The sequence below is a fragment of the Triticum dicoccoides genome, chromosome 4A (genome assembly GCF_002162155.2).
Source record: "Triticum dicoccoides isolate Atlit2015 ecotype Zavitan chromosome 4A, WEW_v2.0, whole genome shotgun sequence".
Classification (NCBI taxonomy): domain Eukaryota; kingdom Viridiplantae; phylum Streptophyta; class Magnoliopsida; order Poales; family Poaceae; genus Triticum; species Triticum dicoccoides.
The window spans coordinates 744,503,598-744,521,843 of record NC_041386.1 but is presented as its reverse complement, the minus strand read 5'-3'; the positions used below and the strand labels follow the sequence as shown (position 1 = coordinate 744,521,843).

Below are 18,246 nucleotides of genomic sequence, written 5' to 3'. Positions count from 1 at the left end.
CGGTACTCCAGCGATATATTTGAATTTTTCTTAAAAAAAATTCTTGATTTTCAAATTTTTGAATTATTTTAACCTCTAATCTCTAATCACCCCTCATCATTCCAAATCATCTAACTTCCCGGACGGACCCATCCTCTCACTACTCCAGCCTGAGCACGCTTAACTTCCGGATTCTATTCCCCCTCGTTTCCAAGTCTGCACTTGTTGTTTTCCTGACAACAGTAAGATGTCAATCCTATTAACCATCAGGAATTTAGCTTGAGCATGAAGTCACACATTTCACTGTTTGAGTTTGAAACTATTGTTCTAAAAAACAATAATTACTTAGTAACACTAATATTTCTTGAATAAGTAGTTTGACCACAGTTTGACCAGATTTGACCAAAATTCAAAAAAACTGAAATAATTATTTAGTAACACTAACATTTCTTGAATAAGTAGTTTGACCATTATTTGACCACAGTTTGACCAGATTTGACCAAAATTCAAAAAAACTGAAATAATTATTTAGTAACACTAATATTCTTGAATAATTATTTAGTAACACTAAATACTTCTTGAATAAGTAGTTTGATCATAGTTTGACCAGATTTAACAAAAATTAAAAAAACTAAAATTTGAGCATAACTTTTTTTCTTTTAGAATTTGAGGATTCTAAAAATTTGCAAACAGGCCGTAGGTGTTCAAAATCGGATGTGGATTTTCGTGCTGAACATTTTGATATATTATACGTTTTTTTTCTGACATCGTATGCAAAAGTTATAGCCGTTTTACATTTTCCGTACACTTTTGGCAAAACATGTCCAAATTTAATTTTTTTAAATTTTCCTAACTAGTACATGTAGTAACATAACTACATCTGAAAGGATTTTAATTTTTGAAATTTTTATCATTTTCTTTTGCTTTTTACAAAACTGAAAAGGCGATCCACAGTGGGTAGAGTTTGAAAATGAGACCTTTAGTACCGGTTCGTGCCATGAACCGGTACTAATGCCTCAAAACCCATTAGTACCGGTTGGTGGCTCGAATCAGGACTAAAGGTCTAACCTTTAGTAATGATTGGTGCCACGAACCGGTTCTAATGGGCATCGCACCCTTTAGTCCCGGTTCGTGGCACCAACCGGGACTAAAGGTCCCACTTGAACCGGGACTAATGCCTGTACGGTACCCTAGCTGCTCGAACCGGGACTAATGCTCACATTAGTCCCGGTTCATAATGCAACCGGGATTAATGCTCTTTTCTGGCCGAACCAAAGCCCTGTTTTCTACTAGTGCGGCAAGTGGGTCTTTCACCATAAGACCCGCTCGGATGGTACACTTGAGCGAAGGCTCACTGGGTGGTCCGTGGTTTTTGGCAGCGCACTGGAGTCGACTTCACCAAGACGTTTGCCCCGATTGTCAAACCGGGCACGATCCGCACAGTTTTCCAGCTAGCAGTTTCCCGAGGCTGGCCGGTTCATCATATGGATGTCTCCAACGCCTTCCTTCACGGCCATCTTGAGGAGCAGGTTTACTGTGAGAAGCCGACCAGTTTCGTCGACGCATCTCTTCCTGGGCATGTGTGTTTGCTGTCTTGGTCTCTCTACGGGCTCAAGCAAGCACCTCGCGTCTGGTACTAGTGTATCACCGGGTTCCTTCAGACACTGGGCTTCAGCGTCACTCGCTCGGATGCCTCGTTGTTCGTCTATCACCGCGGCGACACGACTGCATATTTGCTCCTCCACGTCGATGACATCATCCTGACGGCCTCCTTCGTAGCCCTTCTTCAGCAGATTACTCTCCGGCTGCGTGATGAGTTTGCCATCAAGGACCTGGTCGCTCTACATTATTTCCTTGGCATTGAGGTCGTTCAGCGACCCGATTGCTTCTTTCTTCATCAACAGAAGTATGCGCACGAGCTACTTGAGCGTGTCGGCATGCTCAACTGTCACCCTGTTGCTACTCCTGTTGACACGAAGGCCAAGGTTTCTTCTCTCGAGGGCTCTCCCGCGTCGGATGCTCCGTTCTACCAGTCCATTGTTGGTGCTCTTTAGTATCTGACTCTCACCCGACCGGATTTACAGTATGCTGTTCAGAAGGTGTGTTTGCATATGCACGCTCCTCGTGACTCCCATTGGACCCTCGTGAAGCAGATTCTTCGTTACATCCGCGGCACGATGGCTCTTGGGCTTACTCTCATTGCGTCGACTTCTCTGAAGATGGTGGCCTACTCCGACGCGGACTGGGCCGGCTGCCCCAACACCCGTCGGTCCACCTCTGGCTATTGCATTTACCTCGGTCCTTCACTCGTCTCGTGGTCATCCAAGCGACAACCTACGGTTTCACGCTCTAGAGCAGAGACTGAGTACCTGAGCTGTGGCTAATGCCGTCGCCTAGTGCACCTGGCCACGACAGTTACTTCAGGAGTTGCATCATGACGTCTCCCAGGATACGGTTGTCTATTGTGACAACATTTCTGCGGTGTAACTTTCCGCCAACCCCGTTCATCATCGTCGGACTAAGCACATTGAGCTGGACATTCACTTTGTCCGCGAGCAGGTGGCCCTTGGACGTATCCGGGTCCTCCATGTTCCGACTGCACAACAGTTCGCCGATGTGATGACTAAGGGACTGCCGACTTCCACCTTCGAGGAGTTTCGTTCCAGTCTCTGCGTCTCCGGCGCCGCTTCGACTGCGGGGGGTGTTGAATATATTATGTACGTGTATATTGTGTCTGGGGCCCACCTCCTAATTCCTCTGTATAGTTGAGGTTGTGGCTCCTTCTATACTCATATATACGTGCCTTGTGCACCGATCAATGCATTGTGTTGCACAACCTATTCTTTTCCTTCTACAACCTCCACCAAGGAGCATCATGAATATGTTCAGTAATTGGTTAGCTGGGTTGACCCTAAAGCTCCCGGCACAAATTTGGGTGGGAGTGCACACTCTTTGATGGGCAATTTGGAATTGCCGCGATGATTCTGTTTCTATTAGGGACTTATACATTTGTGCCCTTAGTTCAGTCCCACTAATCCGTTTTACCCCTAATTTTTGGCGCTTCTCAGTTTTTTTTTCGAACCGGGCATGACCCCTTTCCATTGCAAGCGAACGGAAATACAAAGTTCCGAGAGATCCACAGGAGAAAAAGGGAAAGAGGTGCAGCGAGTTCGGGCATTGCCAGGAAACCCACTACGTTCGCCCGCCATCGAAACGAACGCCATGGGACGAAAACCTGACAACACCAATATCCCACAACCTGAACTACTACAGCTTATTATAGCAAAAAGCTCAACACAGGAGCCAAATATATGAAATGAAGAGCAACAGGAAACGCCAGCGACAGCTCTGAAGTGCAGGCGAGATTGCAAGATCATTCTCCATCGATCGGTCTCCTCGCCGCCTCACACATCTTCATCATGCTCATAGTGCTAGATCTGACCATGGCCGCCCCGCTGCGCAGCTCCTTGACGCCAACGCCTTGTTGAAGACCTGCCCAATATATCAAAAAGGAACACATAGAAAATACAATTTCAAATGGCGTCTTGATTTGCTTTTTCTCAAATGTGGCTCGATTTCGAGCTAGCCATATAGCCCAGCACACAGCCGCAAGACCAACAGTGTAGTACTTCTTCCCATTGGGGAGGAAAGTGTGGCACGAGGAGAAATATTGCCAGTAACTATTAGGGTAGAGGTCAGTCCCTAGTGCCATCCCAACACATCTCCATACCACTTTAGCCACAGGACAAGTGAAAAACAAATGCCGGGAAGACTCAATGTTGTCACAAAAGGAACACTTAGGATTCCCAGGACATTTCCTCTCCTTCATAACTTGCCTAGTTAGAACAGCATCCTGAGATAACTGCCACAAGAAAATTTTGATCTTGAGGGGGATCTTGGCCTTCCAAACCCATCTATAGTGGCATCCACTAAGGGGGTTTTCTAGCCATTTGTACATAGATTTAGTGGAAAATTTACCATTATCATTGAGCCCCCAGTATACTTGGTCCCCCCTACTCCCAGCTGAATACTGTCAATAAAACCTCTCATATCTTCCCATTGCTTTTGAACGTCAGGGGCCAGTCTCCTTCTAAAGAGAGTGTTGGGAGTCATGGATTTGATATTAGCAACAGTACAATCCTGCTCGGTGCAAATATCAAACAGCAGGGGATAACAGACCTGGAAAGGCCTATGCCCATTAATGCAGTCTTTCCATACTCTAGTTATCTCTCCCGAATTAGTTTTGATTTTCCTACCAGCCATATAGAAGGTCTTAACTTTGAGGAGGGCCTTCCAGCATGGAGAATCATTAAACCTGGGTTCAACCGTAGCCACAGATTTATTTCTCAAGTACCGAGCACGTACGATTTTCTGCCAAAGGCCATTTTGAGTTTCAAGCTTCCACCACCACTTGACCATCAAGCTAATGTTTTGTTTTCGAAGATCTTTAACTCCCAGGCCACCTTTATCTCGAGATCTACATATTCTGCCCCATTTGACCAAATGATATCTCCTTTTCTTGTTATAGCCTTGCCAAAAGAACTTCCTTCTATGTTTATCCAGCTTTTCAATGAAGGTTTTGCTCATAAGCCACATGGACATATGATACAAGGATATTTGGGTGACAACTGAATCCAACAAAGTCAGTCTGCCCCCCATGGATGCAACATTACCGATCCAAGCCTCGAATCTTTTAAGGTACTTGGCCACTATAAACTCCCAGTCAGAATCTCTAAGGGTGGAATAACTAACAGGCATACCGAGGTATTTGATGGGGAAGCTACCCACATCACAGTTAAACAACTCAGCATAGTATTTCAGCGTGCTCTCATCGCCTCCCACCGTGAAAATCTCACTTTTTTGATAGTTCACTTTAAGTCCAGACATAAGCTCGAAGATGTACAGCAGTAACTTCAGGTTTACTGCCTTATCAACATCATGTTCCAGGCAGATAATAGTGTCGTCGGCATACTGGAGTACTGCAACCCCATTGGGGATAAGGTCCGAAGCCAAACCCACTAGCAAGTTTTTGGTTTGGGCATTGGTGATCATCTTCGCAAGACAATCAGCAGCTAGATTGAACAGGAAAGGGGAGTGGGGATCTCCCTGTCTAACACCCTTAGCGCTCTGAAAGTAAGGACCAACCTGGTTATTAAGTTTGATACTAACAGTACCATTGTGCAGGATCTGTTTGATCCAGTTGCACCACGTGTCACTGAAACCTCAAAGTTTGTGACAATCTAACAGAAATTCCCAGTTCACCTTATCGTATGCCTTTTCAAAGTCAAGCTTCAGAACGACCCCCACCCTCTTTTTTACATGAGTATAATTCAGAATCTCATGCAGCGACAACACCCCGTCCATAATGCTCCTTCCCTTGATAAAAGCGTTTTGGGTTGAGCTAATGAGCTTATCAGCGTATTTCTCTACTCGCCGATCCAAAGCTTTGGTAATGAGCTTGTATGGACATCTCAGGAGACAGATAGGCCTAAACTGTTGGATATTATCCGCGCCCGCAGATTTGGGCAAAAGGGTGATCACCCCATAATTCAGACGTTGTACATCCAAAGTCCCGTTATGGAAGCTCGCAAACAACTTCGTAATGTCCTCTTTGACAACATCCCAGCACACCTGATAGAATTCAACAGGGATATTGTCAGGACCAGGGGCTCTATTATGCGCCATAGAAAACAGCGCCTCCTTGACCTCTTCCTCCGTGAACTCACGACATAAGTCAGCATTGTCGTTAGCATTAAGCTTTTCCTCATCAGACCATGTGTCAGGATCAAGGTGGAACAAGTTACCGGACCCAGGTCCGAACAAATTCTTATAATATTCCGTAGCGTGTGTAATCAGGTTGTCGGTGCCCTCAATCTCCATATCCCCAGCATTAAGGGAATGAATTGTGTTTTTCCTTTTGCGATCGTTAGCAATCTTATGATAGTAGTCCGTGTTCAGATCCCCTTTCAAGAGCCAGCGTTCATGAGACTGTTGGAGCCAATAAATCTCCTCATTCACCAGAATATCATGAAGCTCAGTACTAACATCAATCTTGATGTTGTATAGCTCAGGGGATAAAGGACCATTTTCTTCGAGCTCTTCGAGCATAGCTAGTTCCATTCGGAGCTCCTCTTTTCTTTCTTTTTTCGTGGCCGTACTTATCCGATCCCCAGCCTTTGAAGTAGGTTTTGAATCTTTTAAGCTTGATATTCAGGACATCAATAGGATCAGAGGACTGAACCCTTCTAGCCCAAATCCTACTAACTGTGGGTAAGAACTTCTCGTCTTTAATCCAGGCAAGGTTAAAACGAAACTCACGAGTTTTAGGAGCTTCTCTACTATCCTCCCCACTGGAAAGCAGCAGAGGGTTATGATCGGAAAGTTCTCGAACTAGTTTCCTTACAGAAACCAAAGGGAAGAGATTTTCCCATTCTTCAGACATCAAAACCCGGTCCAGTTTCTCCAGAGTTGGGTGTGTCTGGTTATTGGTCCAAGTATATCTACCACCACTAGTGTAAATCTCTCTAAGGGCCAGGGCATTAATGATGGAATTGAAAAGATCAGTAGATCTGCTACTATTCATCTTCTTATTCTTCTCATTGCAGTTGCGCAGAATATTAAAGTCCCCTCCCACAATGTAAGGGACACTCATGTTGCTGCACATTGCAGCAAGTTCCACCAGGAATTCCTCTTTAAATTCCTCATGTGCAGATCCATATACTACCAGGAGGCCCCAGTTCTTCTTAATTTTTTTGTCATGCACCACCATTTGCAAAATGTACTTTCCTTTAATGCATGAAATAAAATCCAAAGCATCATGACTCACACCACTCAGGATACCCCCGGATTTCCCAACAGATGGGATCCACTCCCAATGAAACAGACCAAAGGGATCAATCCTCCTAATGCATTTAGGGGAAAACTTTCTCTTCATAGTCTCTTGCAACCCAACAAAGTCCAAGGAATGGTCACTAATAAGGTCTGAGAGGCAGGTGGCCATTCCTTTCTTGCCTGCCCCCCTACAGTTCCAAATGAGGCCTCTCATTTGGAACGGGCTTTATGAAAATTAGAACGAGTAGCCCTGCCAGGAGGCTTTGCAGGGCTACAGAGCAATTCTTCATTTGGGGCTAGCCTCTTTTGGCTCCTAGTAACAGGTCTAGCTAGCTTAACCCCAGATTTCTTTTTAGTTTTCTTTTTGTTTTTACCTAAAGAAATCTGATCTTGCAACACCTCTTCCTGATCCAGCCAGGTGAGGTTAACAGGGATGGATTTACCCAAGCCATTGGTAACAAAAATGTCGTCCCCATTTTCATCAGTGTGTTTATTATCCTCAATCACCTTATCTTTATCAGCTAAGTTTCCTCTCACCCTCTCCAATTCTCTAAGTACATCCACACAGGAGAAATCATTATCAGGAATGCTCACACCCATGCAAGAAGCTCTATGTAACAGTTCAGAATTAGAGAGAACATCAAAAGCATTAGTGCAAGCTGTATGATTACCTCCTAAATCTTTTTTCTGGGCAAGCTCAATAGCTTTTGCTTCGATATGCTCCTGCATCCTCTGTATATTACGCTTGCTGAATTTAAGAGCTGCTTCTGGAGCTAGAGGAGGACTGAGAATAATCTCATCACTGCATTCAGAAGATGGAAGCTGTACCATGTAATCACTGTTTTTCTTCAAGCCTGCATCAATGTCACCCTCCACCTCCACAATCTGAGCAGTATTAGAAACCACAGCAGCATAAGACAAAGATCGACAAACAACAGGTAATTTTTGTACCTCCACATGCTGGCTCATATTATCATTACTCCTTGTAGCATTGTTTTCAGTATGATCCAGAGTTGTCAACCATTTAGATGTATCCTGGATCACATGGGCCCCCGCCAGCTCGTGCTCTTTAGCCATCGTTTCAATGAGGAGAGAGGAATCCACCTCACTATCAGAAGACATGGACATCTCACGCTCCTGTGGTGACAGACGACAGGTCTTGCCCCCACGAGCAGAAGTTTCTTTTTTCTCCCCACTATTCAAGTTATGTTGATCTTCATCCGCCCCATGATCAGCACGCTTGCGCTTAGGTGTCTGATCAGGTTTGGGTGGGTTGTCATTGGCCTCCACACGCACAGCCTCTTTGTCAACAGCATTGACCACCAGAATTTCCTCCACCTCAAAAGTAAACTTATAGAAACGCCCCCCCAGCACTCCTTCAGCTGTGTGAGGGAGATTTTTCACTGATCGACATCCAATCTTGGCTCTAACAGAAGACGGACGATTCAGAGTAGACATATCAACCTCCAGGGTCACACCCACAAGACCCCCCACATAAGCTACGGTCTTATCGCAACGCTTATTACGAGGAATTTTCCCGATCCGCACCCAAGCAACCTCAAGGAGCCCTTCAGAATCAATATCCTCAGACCAGGGGGAGAATTTAACAGCCACACCACACTTCTTCAGTTTAACATGTTCCACGAAAAGAGCGCGATCAACTTCTCTAGGGTTTGGCATCCTCATCACAAACATGTTCGGAGCGAAAAACTTAGCAGAACAGCGCCATCCCTGACCCACATATACACTAAGCTCGTGCTCTATATCTTTGGTGAGCGCGTCCCCCTCGGTGATAGTAACAACAACATTGAAAATCCTCTCCCTAGGTTGCCTATCAACACTGAAATCAGGAATATAAAAGAACCCATGCCCCTTGCTCTGGAAACCACACATAGCAGGAGAAAATTCCCACGGCAAGAATTCAGCACAAATAACCGACAAGTGCCCTTTCTTCTTGCACCGATCACACACAGCTTGCGCACATCTAGCAGTAGGATGCCCATTCAGATTACAGATCTGACATGGAAAAGGAGGAGGAGCATTGTTACCAGTATAAGCAGGAGGATCACGCGTACGTGGAGATGCAGGATTCCTCTCCATCGCACGAGGCTCGCTTGTGTCCCCATCTTCTTCGCCCCACCTCCCAGCTCGAGGGGGAGCAGCAAGATTGCCGCCGGCCGCCTCGTCCCACTTCCTGGATCCAGCTTCCCCCGATCCAGAAGCTTTCTGAGTTGAAGATCCTCCCGAATCAGTTTTGCGCTTCCACACGTTGCGGTCGAGGCTGCGACCGCGTCCCAGGCCGCGGTCGAAACGCCCGGCACCCCGACCGTGGCGCCCAGCCCCAAATCCCTCCTCTCTCATGGTGCTAACCTCACGAATCGGATCAAGGGTATGTGGTTGAGGTGGGGAACTCACAACTTGAGCAAAGGAACGAGGATCACCACGGATTTTGCCCTCCCACCAGGCAAAGGATCTAGGAACCCTAGATTTCGGAGGCAACGGCGTGTCCCAGAAGTGAGACAGGCCCTCACTGAGATCTAAAATGGGAGAGAGGGGAGCCGGGTGTGGTTTTATATGAGCGGCGCCCAGCGAAACCCTAGGTTTAGGTGATCCATGGCGGTCGGATCTCATCTGTCCCACGTGTCGAGCATCAGCGACGCGTCCGCCCGGTCCACGCCCCAAAATCCCTGGCCCTCCTGTCAGATGCACGGGGCGGCTCCAGGCCCCCCGCGAATCCGCCCTCTGTTGACCCTCGGTCAAAATCTTCGCCGCATCGGCGGCGGCCGTGCTCGACGCCGGAATCCTGTCCCCAATGCGAGCAAAGTGGCAATTAAAAGCAACTATGTCACCAATGTCAAAGGACTCACCCTCCCGGAGGAATCGAGCGTCCACCGTACCCTTATCAGTTTTGACCCTTATCAAATCATCTCCGTAATGTTAAGTGCTTGGCACCGGCCTGTGCAGCTGTAAGTGTTTTGTGTACACATGCAGCAAATTAATAATCTAGCTTCTAGTTTCTGTCAGGTATTTTGGTTACGCCAGCAAATCAAAGTGCTGGAATAATCTACCTACAGCATTGCCGTGTGAGAGATGCAACACAACCATCCACAGATCGGTATGCACATGAATGGCTCCAACACGAATGACTTGAACGCGAGCTGGAGCTGGCCGCAACTCTCATGCATACTCTCCGTCAGGCACGCATGGAAGGTTCTGCAGACTCTCATATGGTCTAGACTCCAGACGGGCATGGACAAAGGTGTGCTCCAACACGAATGACTATTTAGTGAAATCGTTACAGTCGTTGTGCGCGAAAAAGCATCATCACTGTATTATTCCGCTTCATGAACACACTTACGTAATTTTAGACACTCCATTGTATTTTTGCGTAATAAATGAAAACGCTAAGTAATATTACCAAACTGGTAAGCATGCCTATGTAATCAATAAACTATGAGCAGCATATACTATGAGACGATTTCAGCACATTACTGCTTCCTGCCTATATACATTAGTATTGGTGCCGTGAAGAAATGAAAAAATTGGGTTACTACTCCACCGCACATGCGCACAGCTAGAACAGGTACGTCGTGCTTGTCCGGAAGCAGGAGTATTATCTTAGTCTTGGATGCTTCAAAGTCCGTAGTATAATTTGTAGTTTTCCGTTCTCTGCGTTAAGCAACAAGAGCGACAGCCTGGTTTGGTCTATGTATCCATCGAATGTTTGGAAGCTAGTACAACATTGTTGTGCCGTGTGAGACATGCAACTCAGCCATCCGCAAATCAGTAAGCATGTGCCTCCGACAAGAATGACGACTTGACCTCTTAGCTGGAGCTGGCCGTAACTCTCCAACAAGCATGGCAGGTTCTGCAGACTTCCATGGCCACGCCTGTTCTCTTCTTTGACAAGTACTGTATTCCGTTAACATGTCGACCGATGTGTGCTCGACTATTTAATGTGCTGCCATTACTTCTCGGAATAAAAACCACAACCAATTCCATCCAACCTAGCTAGCTTAGCTAGCCATGGAGATGCATCCACCATCTAAAATGCTTGCCTCGCTCACCATGATCATACTGATGATGATGATGATGATGGCCACCTCCGTCGCACTTGCATCAGATGCAGCGATGCTCGAAGGACAAGGAAGAGCACTCCTCGTCTGGAAAGATATCTTCTACAACCAAAGCCAGCAGGCGCTGCACTCCTGGGGAAACACGTCGACGCCTTGCAACTGGCGCGGCATCAGTTGCGATACTGGTGTGCATCGACACCAGCATTGGCCGGTGATCAGCGGCATCTCTCTGCGGGGTATGCGGCTGAGAGGGGCTCTAGAGTCCCTCAACTTCTCGGCCTTGAGGACCTTGACGCACCTCGACCTCTCACACAACCTCCTCACCGGGAGCATTCCTCCTAGTATCGAGGTCCTTGGCGAGCTCCATGCTCTCCTTCTGCAAGGCAACCAGATAAGAGGCTCAATCCCACTAGGTCTAGGAAATCTCACAAAATTGTATTCCTTAATGCTTCATGAAAATGAACTCTCCGGTGAAATACCAAGCCAGATAGGCAACATGAGTAGTCTTGTCACCCTCAACTTGTCAAGCAATCACTTGGTTGGTCATATCCCTTGTGAAATAGGACACATGAAGCACTTAGTTGCATTAGATTTGTCCAGTAATAATCTTTTCGGTAAAATACCAAGCAACATAGGTGGTTTGACCGAACTCACTAGGTTGTACCTTTACAGTAACAAACTTTCTGGACAAATTCCACGAGAACTAGGTTATCTTCTTAACTTAAAGGACCTGCAACTTGGCATCAACACACTCTCAGGTTTCATTCCACGAATTTTTCATAATTTAACCAAGCTCACCGTGTTAATTCTACGGCTAAACAAACTTTCTGGGCTAATTCTACCAAAAATAGATTACCTTTCGACCTTAGAGTACCTGGATCTTAGTGAAAACATACTCTCGGGTTCCATCCCAAATAGTATAAGAAATTTGACGAAACTCACAACCTTGTGCCTTAACAACAACCAACTTTCCGGGTTAATTCCACAAGAGTTAGATTACCTTGCGAACTTAGAGTACCTGGATCTTAGTGAAAACATATTTTCGGGTTCCATCCCAAATAGCATAGGAAATTTGACCAAACTCACAAGCTTGTACCTTTACAACAACCAACTTTCTGGGCACATCCCACGAGAACTAGGTTATCTCGAGAACTTAGAGAATTTCTTGCTTAGCAACAACACACTAACAGGTTTGATCCCAAATAGCATAGGAAATTTGACAAAACTCACTGACTTATTTCTTTTCATGAACCAAATTTCTGGACGCATCCCTCAAGAACTAGGTCGCCTTAAGAACTTAGAGTTCTTGAATCTTAGCAACAATACACTAACTGGTTCCATCCCAAAGAGCATAGAAAATTCGACCAAACTCACATGGTTGTTCCTTTACAGCAACCTACTTTCTGGACACATCCCTCGAGAACTGGGTCGCCTTGAGAACTTAGAGCTGTTGGTGCTTAGAAAGAACACACTAACAAGTTCCATCCCAAGTAGCATAGGAAATTTGACCAAACTCACATATTTGAACCTTCAGAATAACCAACTTTCTGGACACATCCCTCGAGAACTAGGTTATTTAGTCAACTTAGACTACCTGTATCTTAGGTACAACACACTAACAGGCTCCATCCCAAACAACCTAGGCAATCTCACAGAAATCACTAGATTGTATCTTGACAATAACCAACTTTCCGGCCACATTCCCCGAGAATTAGGTTATTTGGTCAACTTAGACGAGTTGTCTCTCGGAAATAATGCACTAGCAGGTCCCATCCCAAATAGCCTTCGCTATCTGACAAAACTTTATAAATTGGACTTTGGCCAGAACCAACTTTCTGGGCAAATTTCAGGAGGATAGGTTGGTTGTTGAATTTAGAGTACCTAGAGCTTAGTAACAATACACTATCAGATTTCATCACACAAACAACCTAGACTATCTTGTAGACTTGTAGTAGAATTATCTCTGTGGAAAATTTCACAAGAAGTAGAAGGCGCACCATCCTCATCCACCCCTGCTGCTGCTCCTCTCCCGCACGGGGCCAAACCCCTGCGCCAGCTCCGCTGCCGTGGCACAAGCACCTCCTCACGGTGGCCGACTCCACCTGCTCCTCTCCTGTACTCGTCCTCCTCGCAAAAAAAAAGCCCACGCCCTCGCCGCTGGGTCACTCAACACCGGCGCGCTCACCAGCGACTAGGCCACCGTCGCTGCAGCGTCCGCGCCGGTGGCCCTCGCCCTCGCCGCCTTCTTCGACTGCTGCACGACCCCTCTCGCATGTGCCACCGACGTCGTTTCCCTGCTCTCATGCGAGGACGCGCGCCTGGGCCGTCCCTGAAGCGCCCGTTGCGTCCAAGGACAGGGCCGACGTCGCCACCAACCTCAGGAGGCTCCTACTAGGGTCCTCCAACCGCGCGGCCATCAGCGGTCTCATTCTCCAAGGTGCCCGGCGTGCACGGGGCCTTCCGGGATTCGGCGTGGGCCCTCCACGCCTGGGTGCACGATGAGCTCAATGGTCCGGTAGACCGGTACTGAAGCTCGGGAACCAAGGAGGAGATTTTGATACTGCGACTTAGGTTAAAGAGAAGAGTTTACCAGATGAAACACTGAAAAGATTGGAAGTCTAGTGAAGACCAGAGGACTGGCGCAGCTCATTTCTAGCGCGCCTCCATAAGCCTCCTGTGCAACGCTCAGTTCGAAGAGCTGTCCGTGCAGGATCTCTTTCAGACCTACTGTATGAAGAGTGTTAGAGATATATTTGGGATACATGTATTTGGTAGTCTAGAATTTGTAATCCGTCTCCTATTTTATCTTCAAAGAGTTTCTTGCCCTCCAAGTCTTGTACTCAATATATACTCGCCCTCGAGACTCAATTATACATCTATCATATTCCGCAACAATCCCCCCCTCTCTCTTCTAACATGGTATTAGCCTAATCGATCATAAACCCTAGCCGCCGTCGTTTCCGCACCCACGCACCGCCCCCAGGGGCGATCGGCCTCTATGACCGCTGCTGGGGCCATGTCGTACGTACCTAGGGTTCGCCCACCGGTCTTGTTGACCGGCTGCCTTAGAAAGTCTTTTTCCTGAGACCTTACTCGGAGGTTTCTTTTTGGTTTTCCGATCTATTCTTAGATCGGGTTGTGTCGCCCGCCATCACTGTGGACCACCGTGTGTCTCCACTCCAAAACTGGCGCGACCGGCCGCCCTCTCCTCCGAGCCGGCGGCCACGCGCGCCAAGGCAGCCGTCAGGGCCAGCCGCCGTCCGCGTGGCGGCTCGCCCGTCGCCCTGCGCCGACCATCGCCACCCTACTCCGATCGGGAATCCTGCATCGCCCCCACCCGGCGGCCTCGCGCCATGCGGTGGCCCATCATAGCAGCCGTTCGCGCGCTGGCCCGCCCTTCGATCTACGCCCTGCCTGTACAGCCGCCACGCCGTCCGTCATCGTTGGCCTCATCTCAGACTCCGCCGTCACCCCGCCTCCACCCCAGCAGCGTCCCGACCTCGCGCGCGATCGGCTTGATCACCCACTCGCCGCCGCGATCCGCCCCATCTATGTTCTGCCACTTACCTGGCCCATCGGATGCGCGCGCCCCCGTAGGTCCCGTGAAGATCGTTCAGCGTGCCCCACCACCGATCGAGCAACCGGTTGCCGCTGCGTCGCCCCGCCGCCGCCGCCCCGCGGTTCTCCTCGCGGTTGCATCGACCCGCACTCCGTCCCTGCGCCGCCCTTTCGGGTTGTAGCGCCACGGCCCGCGGTCCCCACTACCGCCCCGAGGTCTTTCTGCCATAGCCCCGACCTGCCCGCCGCCGCTGCGTCGCCCCTTCAGGTCGTAGCGTCGCGGCCCGCGGTCCACTCCGTCGTCCCCGCGCGTTGACTTCATGTGGGATGTGCCGCGCCGCCTCCCTTGGCGCGGAAACGCCCCTGTCCGCGGTTCTTCGTCATTTTGTCGGGTTCCTCGCCTACTTCGAGCTGCCGCCGCCGCCGCTACCTCCGTAGCCGCTGCCGCTGCCCGTCCACTCCCTTCGTCTTCGTCCAAGCACTAGCCCATCGCCAGCGTCGCCGTCATCTACCCCGACCATTTCGTCTAGTCCAACCACCGTTTGTGACATCGGCCCCGCGGCGATGAATGCCGCAATCGTCGTCGATTTCTTCTGTGTTGGCCCTCTGACTTCTTCGACATGGCGCACAGCTCGTGCAGGTCCTAATCTACGTATGCCCGGTGCTGGCCTTTATCCATGACGTGTCCCCGGGCCTGGCAAGCTTGGTGCAGCGTTTCTCTAGACACCATCAACACATCCAGGTAATGAATTGTACTTCCTCCTCGCCTCCCCACAGTTCACATCCTGGTAATGACACTTTTTTTTTTATTGTTCAGACTGTTCAGGCTGCGACTTGCTAATTGCAAAGCATTCTCGTAGAGGTACGCTGCTTATTGGTTGATGGCCATTCACCGACATGACCAAGTGCGTCGAATAATTTAGTCCTCCTTGCTTTTGTGTCAATTTGGTGACTTCCCCGCCATCGTACTTTTATGTTGTGTCACCACTAGGATTTATTTATTTGTAATGGATCAAAATTAATGACCTGTTAAGCGGAGCAAACGATTTTCTTTGCAAGAAATATGGTGACTTGCTGCTCTAATAAATAAGTTTACTCTGTTTGTTGTTGGACATGTATTTGGTTATTTCAGTCCTAATCAACTTAATTGGCTTCTACAGATTATTATTTCTCACAAATTTATAGTACTTGTTTGGGATATATTCTGGAATCTTAATTTACTTGATGTGCACTGCTTTCTGTGCTCTGTTTTCTAAAGCGAGGTTAAGTGCTTCACGCTGATGGTCTAGATATGTAGCTGAGCTGTGAGGCTTACCTACAAGAGGAGATCCCTTGACGATGATGCCGTTAATTCTGTCTATCTCTTGGGCGCAGGGCATGCATTGCAAACTCGATGCTCCAGTGACTTCATCTTAATGGACCTCGGACTCGACTCTGGTCATCGACGAGCTTTGTGAAGGCAGAAGGTGGTGGAGAAGATGGACAATTCAGACTGCAATTGCGCTTGCCTATAGCTCTGCTTCCTCTGCTTTGCCCTGCTCTCTGAAGTCTGAACATTTCCCTGTAATAGCTTCCTCTGCTTTGGCTCTGTTTTCGGGACTCTGAACATTTGGCTGTAGTTTGTGGTTTGAGGCGTCAGGTCGACTCTACTTGGGGCCTGGCACACAATCTTCCTCCTTCCAACTACTAATGGCGGACGGAGATGCTGCGTGCCACCTCATGCTAATGGCGGCTGGTACCTATCTATCCTCTCTTGATATCAACTCGTAGCCTACTCTGGGAAGAAAGACACCATCCGTAGAAAGTTTTACATGTTGACACTCATACGAAGAGTAGACCAATGGTATGTTGTGGAGAACAAAGGTCCGCTGCATTTGAGGCACTTATGAGTTTTACAGATGGTAGGTTACTTTGGTCTACAATCGAGGGACTCTTTCTAAGTACTGAGTATAACTCCAAGGTGCACCTCTGTATGTCGCCTATGATCCAAGGCAACGTCAACATCACTAAGAGTGTCGAGGAAAAAGGGTCTAGCCAAGAGGGTTTGGTTCCAACTTGGCTCTTCTTGCCATACAACAATATTATCCTTAACAAGGTTATCGCCACATGATCCTCCTTGGTGTGGGACCACCGACGGCTTTATCCCTTTGGGTGTTCATCTCCAGATTGGTGAAGGAAGCCACCATTTAGAGAGCATCAATGTGAATTATTTTTCATAGCGAGTAAAGTTAAATCATTACATATGCATGCCAATATCTCGATAAGAACTATCGTTCCAGGGCAATCAAGTTACTGGGAAGTTCTAAAACGGTGTCACGTTGAGCGGTGCACGAAGCTAGACATTCTCTTCCCTAGTTGGGTTAGAAGTAAGCGTTTTTGTAGAATAAGGATATTTTCCATATCTGATCCTATTCCATCTGGGATGAAGACACTTCATATCATTATGACAACTTTCGTAACCTACACCACGTATACTTGAGCAGTTGTATATCCTCGGCTTGTGTTTGCCCACACGCACACACGCACGCACACACGCACACGCACGCGCGCACACACACACACAAACACACACACATTATTTTTTTTGCCGAGGACACATAAATGCATATTTTCACAATCACACCGTTGGATCATCTTATCTATAATACCTAAATAGGTCATCCTCACTACATATTTCTCTTGACATGCAGCCTATCCACCTCATCATACATGCCACATCATCAATTTTGTAGTTTTCCCATCCTATATACCTAACAAAATGATCCCACCTCACCATCACTCCCTGCCACATCAACAACATTTTCAAGCATTTTGTTACCAAGCCGAAGACAAGAAAGACTGGCTGACCAACAAAACGTTCCATTCAATTTTTGTTTAGTGCGCTGCCTGAAAGAGGAGATAGCTTGCGGTAAACGTATGCTTCGATAGCAGGGATGTATTCATGTTATATAGGCAATATAGGATACAATAGGCGCAGGTTGTTAGGAGTCTTTTCCCCTACTCCAAGCTACATCGGATGAGGATCAACTCAACTAACAACCTGCGGATAATACACGTACAACGCAGGCCAACTACATCATCGTGACACATATGTCACGTTACACAACTAGCCTATCATCTAACATCCTCCCTCAATCTCAACATGTGAAGGTTTAGATTGTTCTTGAAGGCTTGAAGTTGTCGAGCTTGCAAGGGTTTTGTGAAGCCATCAGCAACTTGATCTCCAGTTGGAATGAACCGTACTTCCAACAACTTTTGTGCAACTCTTTCTCGAACAAAGTGATAGTTAATTTCTATATGCTTTGTTCTTGCATGGAATACAGGATTTGCAGAAGGATAAGTTGCTCCAAGATTATCACACCATAGTTGTGAAACGTGTGATCTCCCAATACCCAATTCATTGAGTAGTGTTTCTATCCACATTACCTCAGCAGTTGCATTTGCCAGAGATTTATATTCAGCTTCTGTACTTGACCGAGACACAGTTGCTTGCTTCTTTGCATTCCAGGATATGAGGTTTGAGCCAAGGAAGATAGCAAAGCCGCCAGTGGACCGCCTATCATCAGGGCATCCAGCCCAATCTGCATATGAAAAAGCACTTACTGCTGTTGAGGAGGACTTACACAATTTTAGTCCTGTTTCAACACTTCCTTGAAGATACCTCAAAATCCTCTTTACAGCTGTCCAATGCACTGTGGTAGGAGCATATAGAAACTGACAAACCTTATTAACAGAGAAGGAAATATCTGGTCTTGTCAAAGTTAAATACTGGAGTGCACCAACCACACTTCTGTACTTTGTC

General features: G+C 47.4%; 1 protein-coding gene across 1 annotated transcript; it reads left to right on the top strand.

Moving 5' to 3' along the window:
* The first annotated feature begins 10,811 nt into the window (after positions 1 to 10,811).
* On the top strand, positions 10,812 to 13,717 carry LOC119288378 (probable leucine-rich repeat receptor-like protein kinase At1g35710). Its single transcript, XM_037568010.1, has one exon. The coding sequence runs from the start codon at positions 10,837 to 10,839 to the stop codon at positions 12,742 to 12,744; it is 1,908 nt and encodes a 635-aa protein (XP_037423907.1). The 5' UTR covers positions 10,812 to 10,836; the 3' UTR covers positions 12,745 to 13,717.
* Positions 13,718 to 18,246: the final 4,529 nt, after the last annotated feature.

What these genes read in the sequence shown, in the direction of transcription:
- LOC119288378 (XM_037568010.1), top strand. Translation starts at nt 10,837, where the DNA reads ATGGAGATGCATCCACCATCTAAAATGCTTGCCTCGCTCACCATGATC.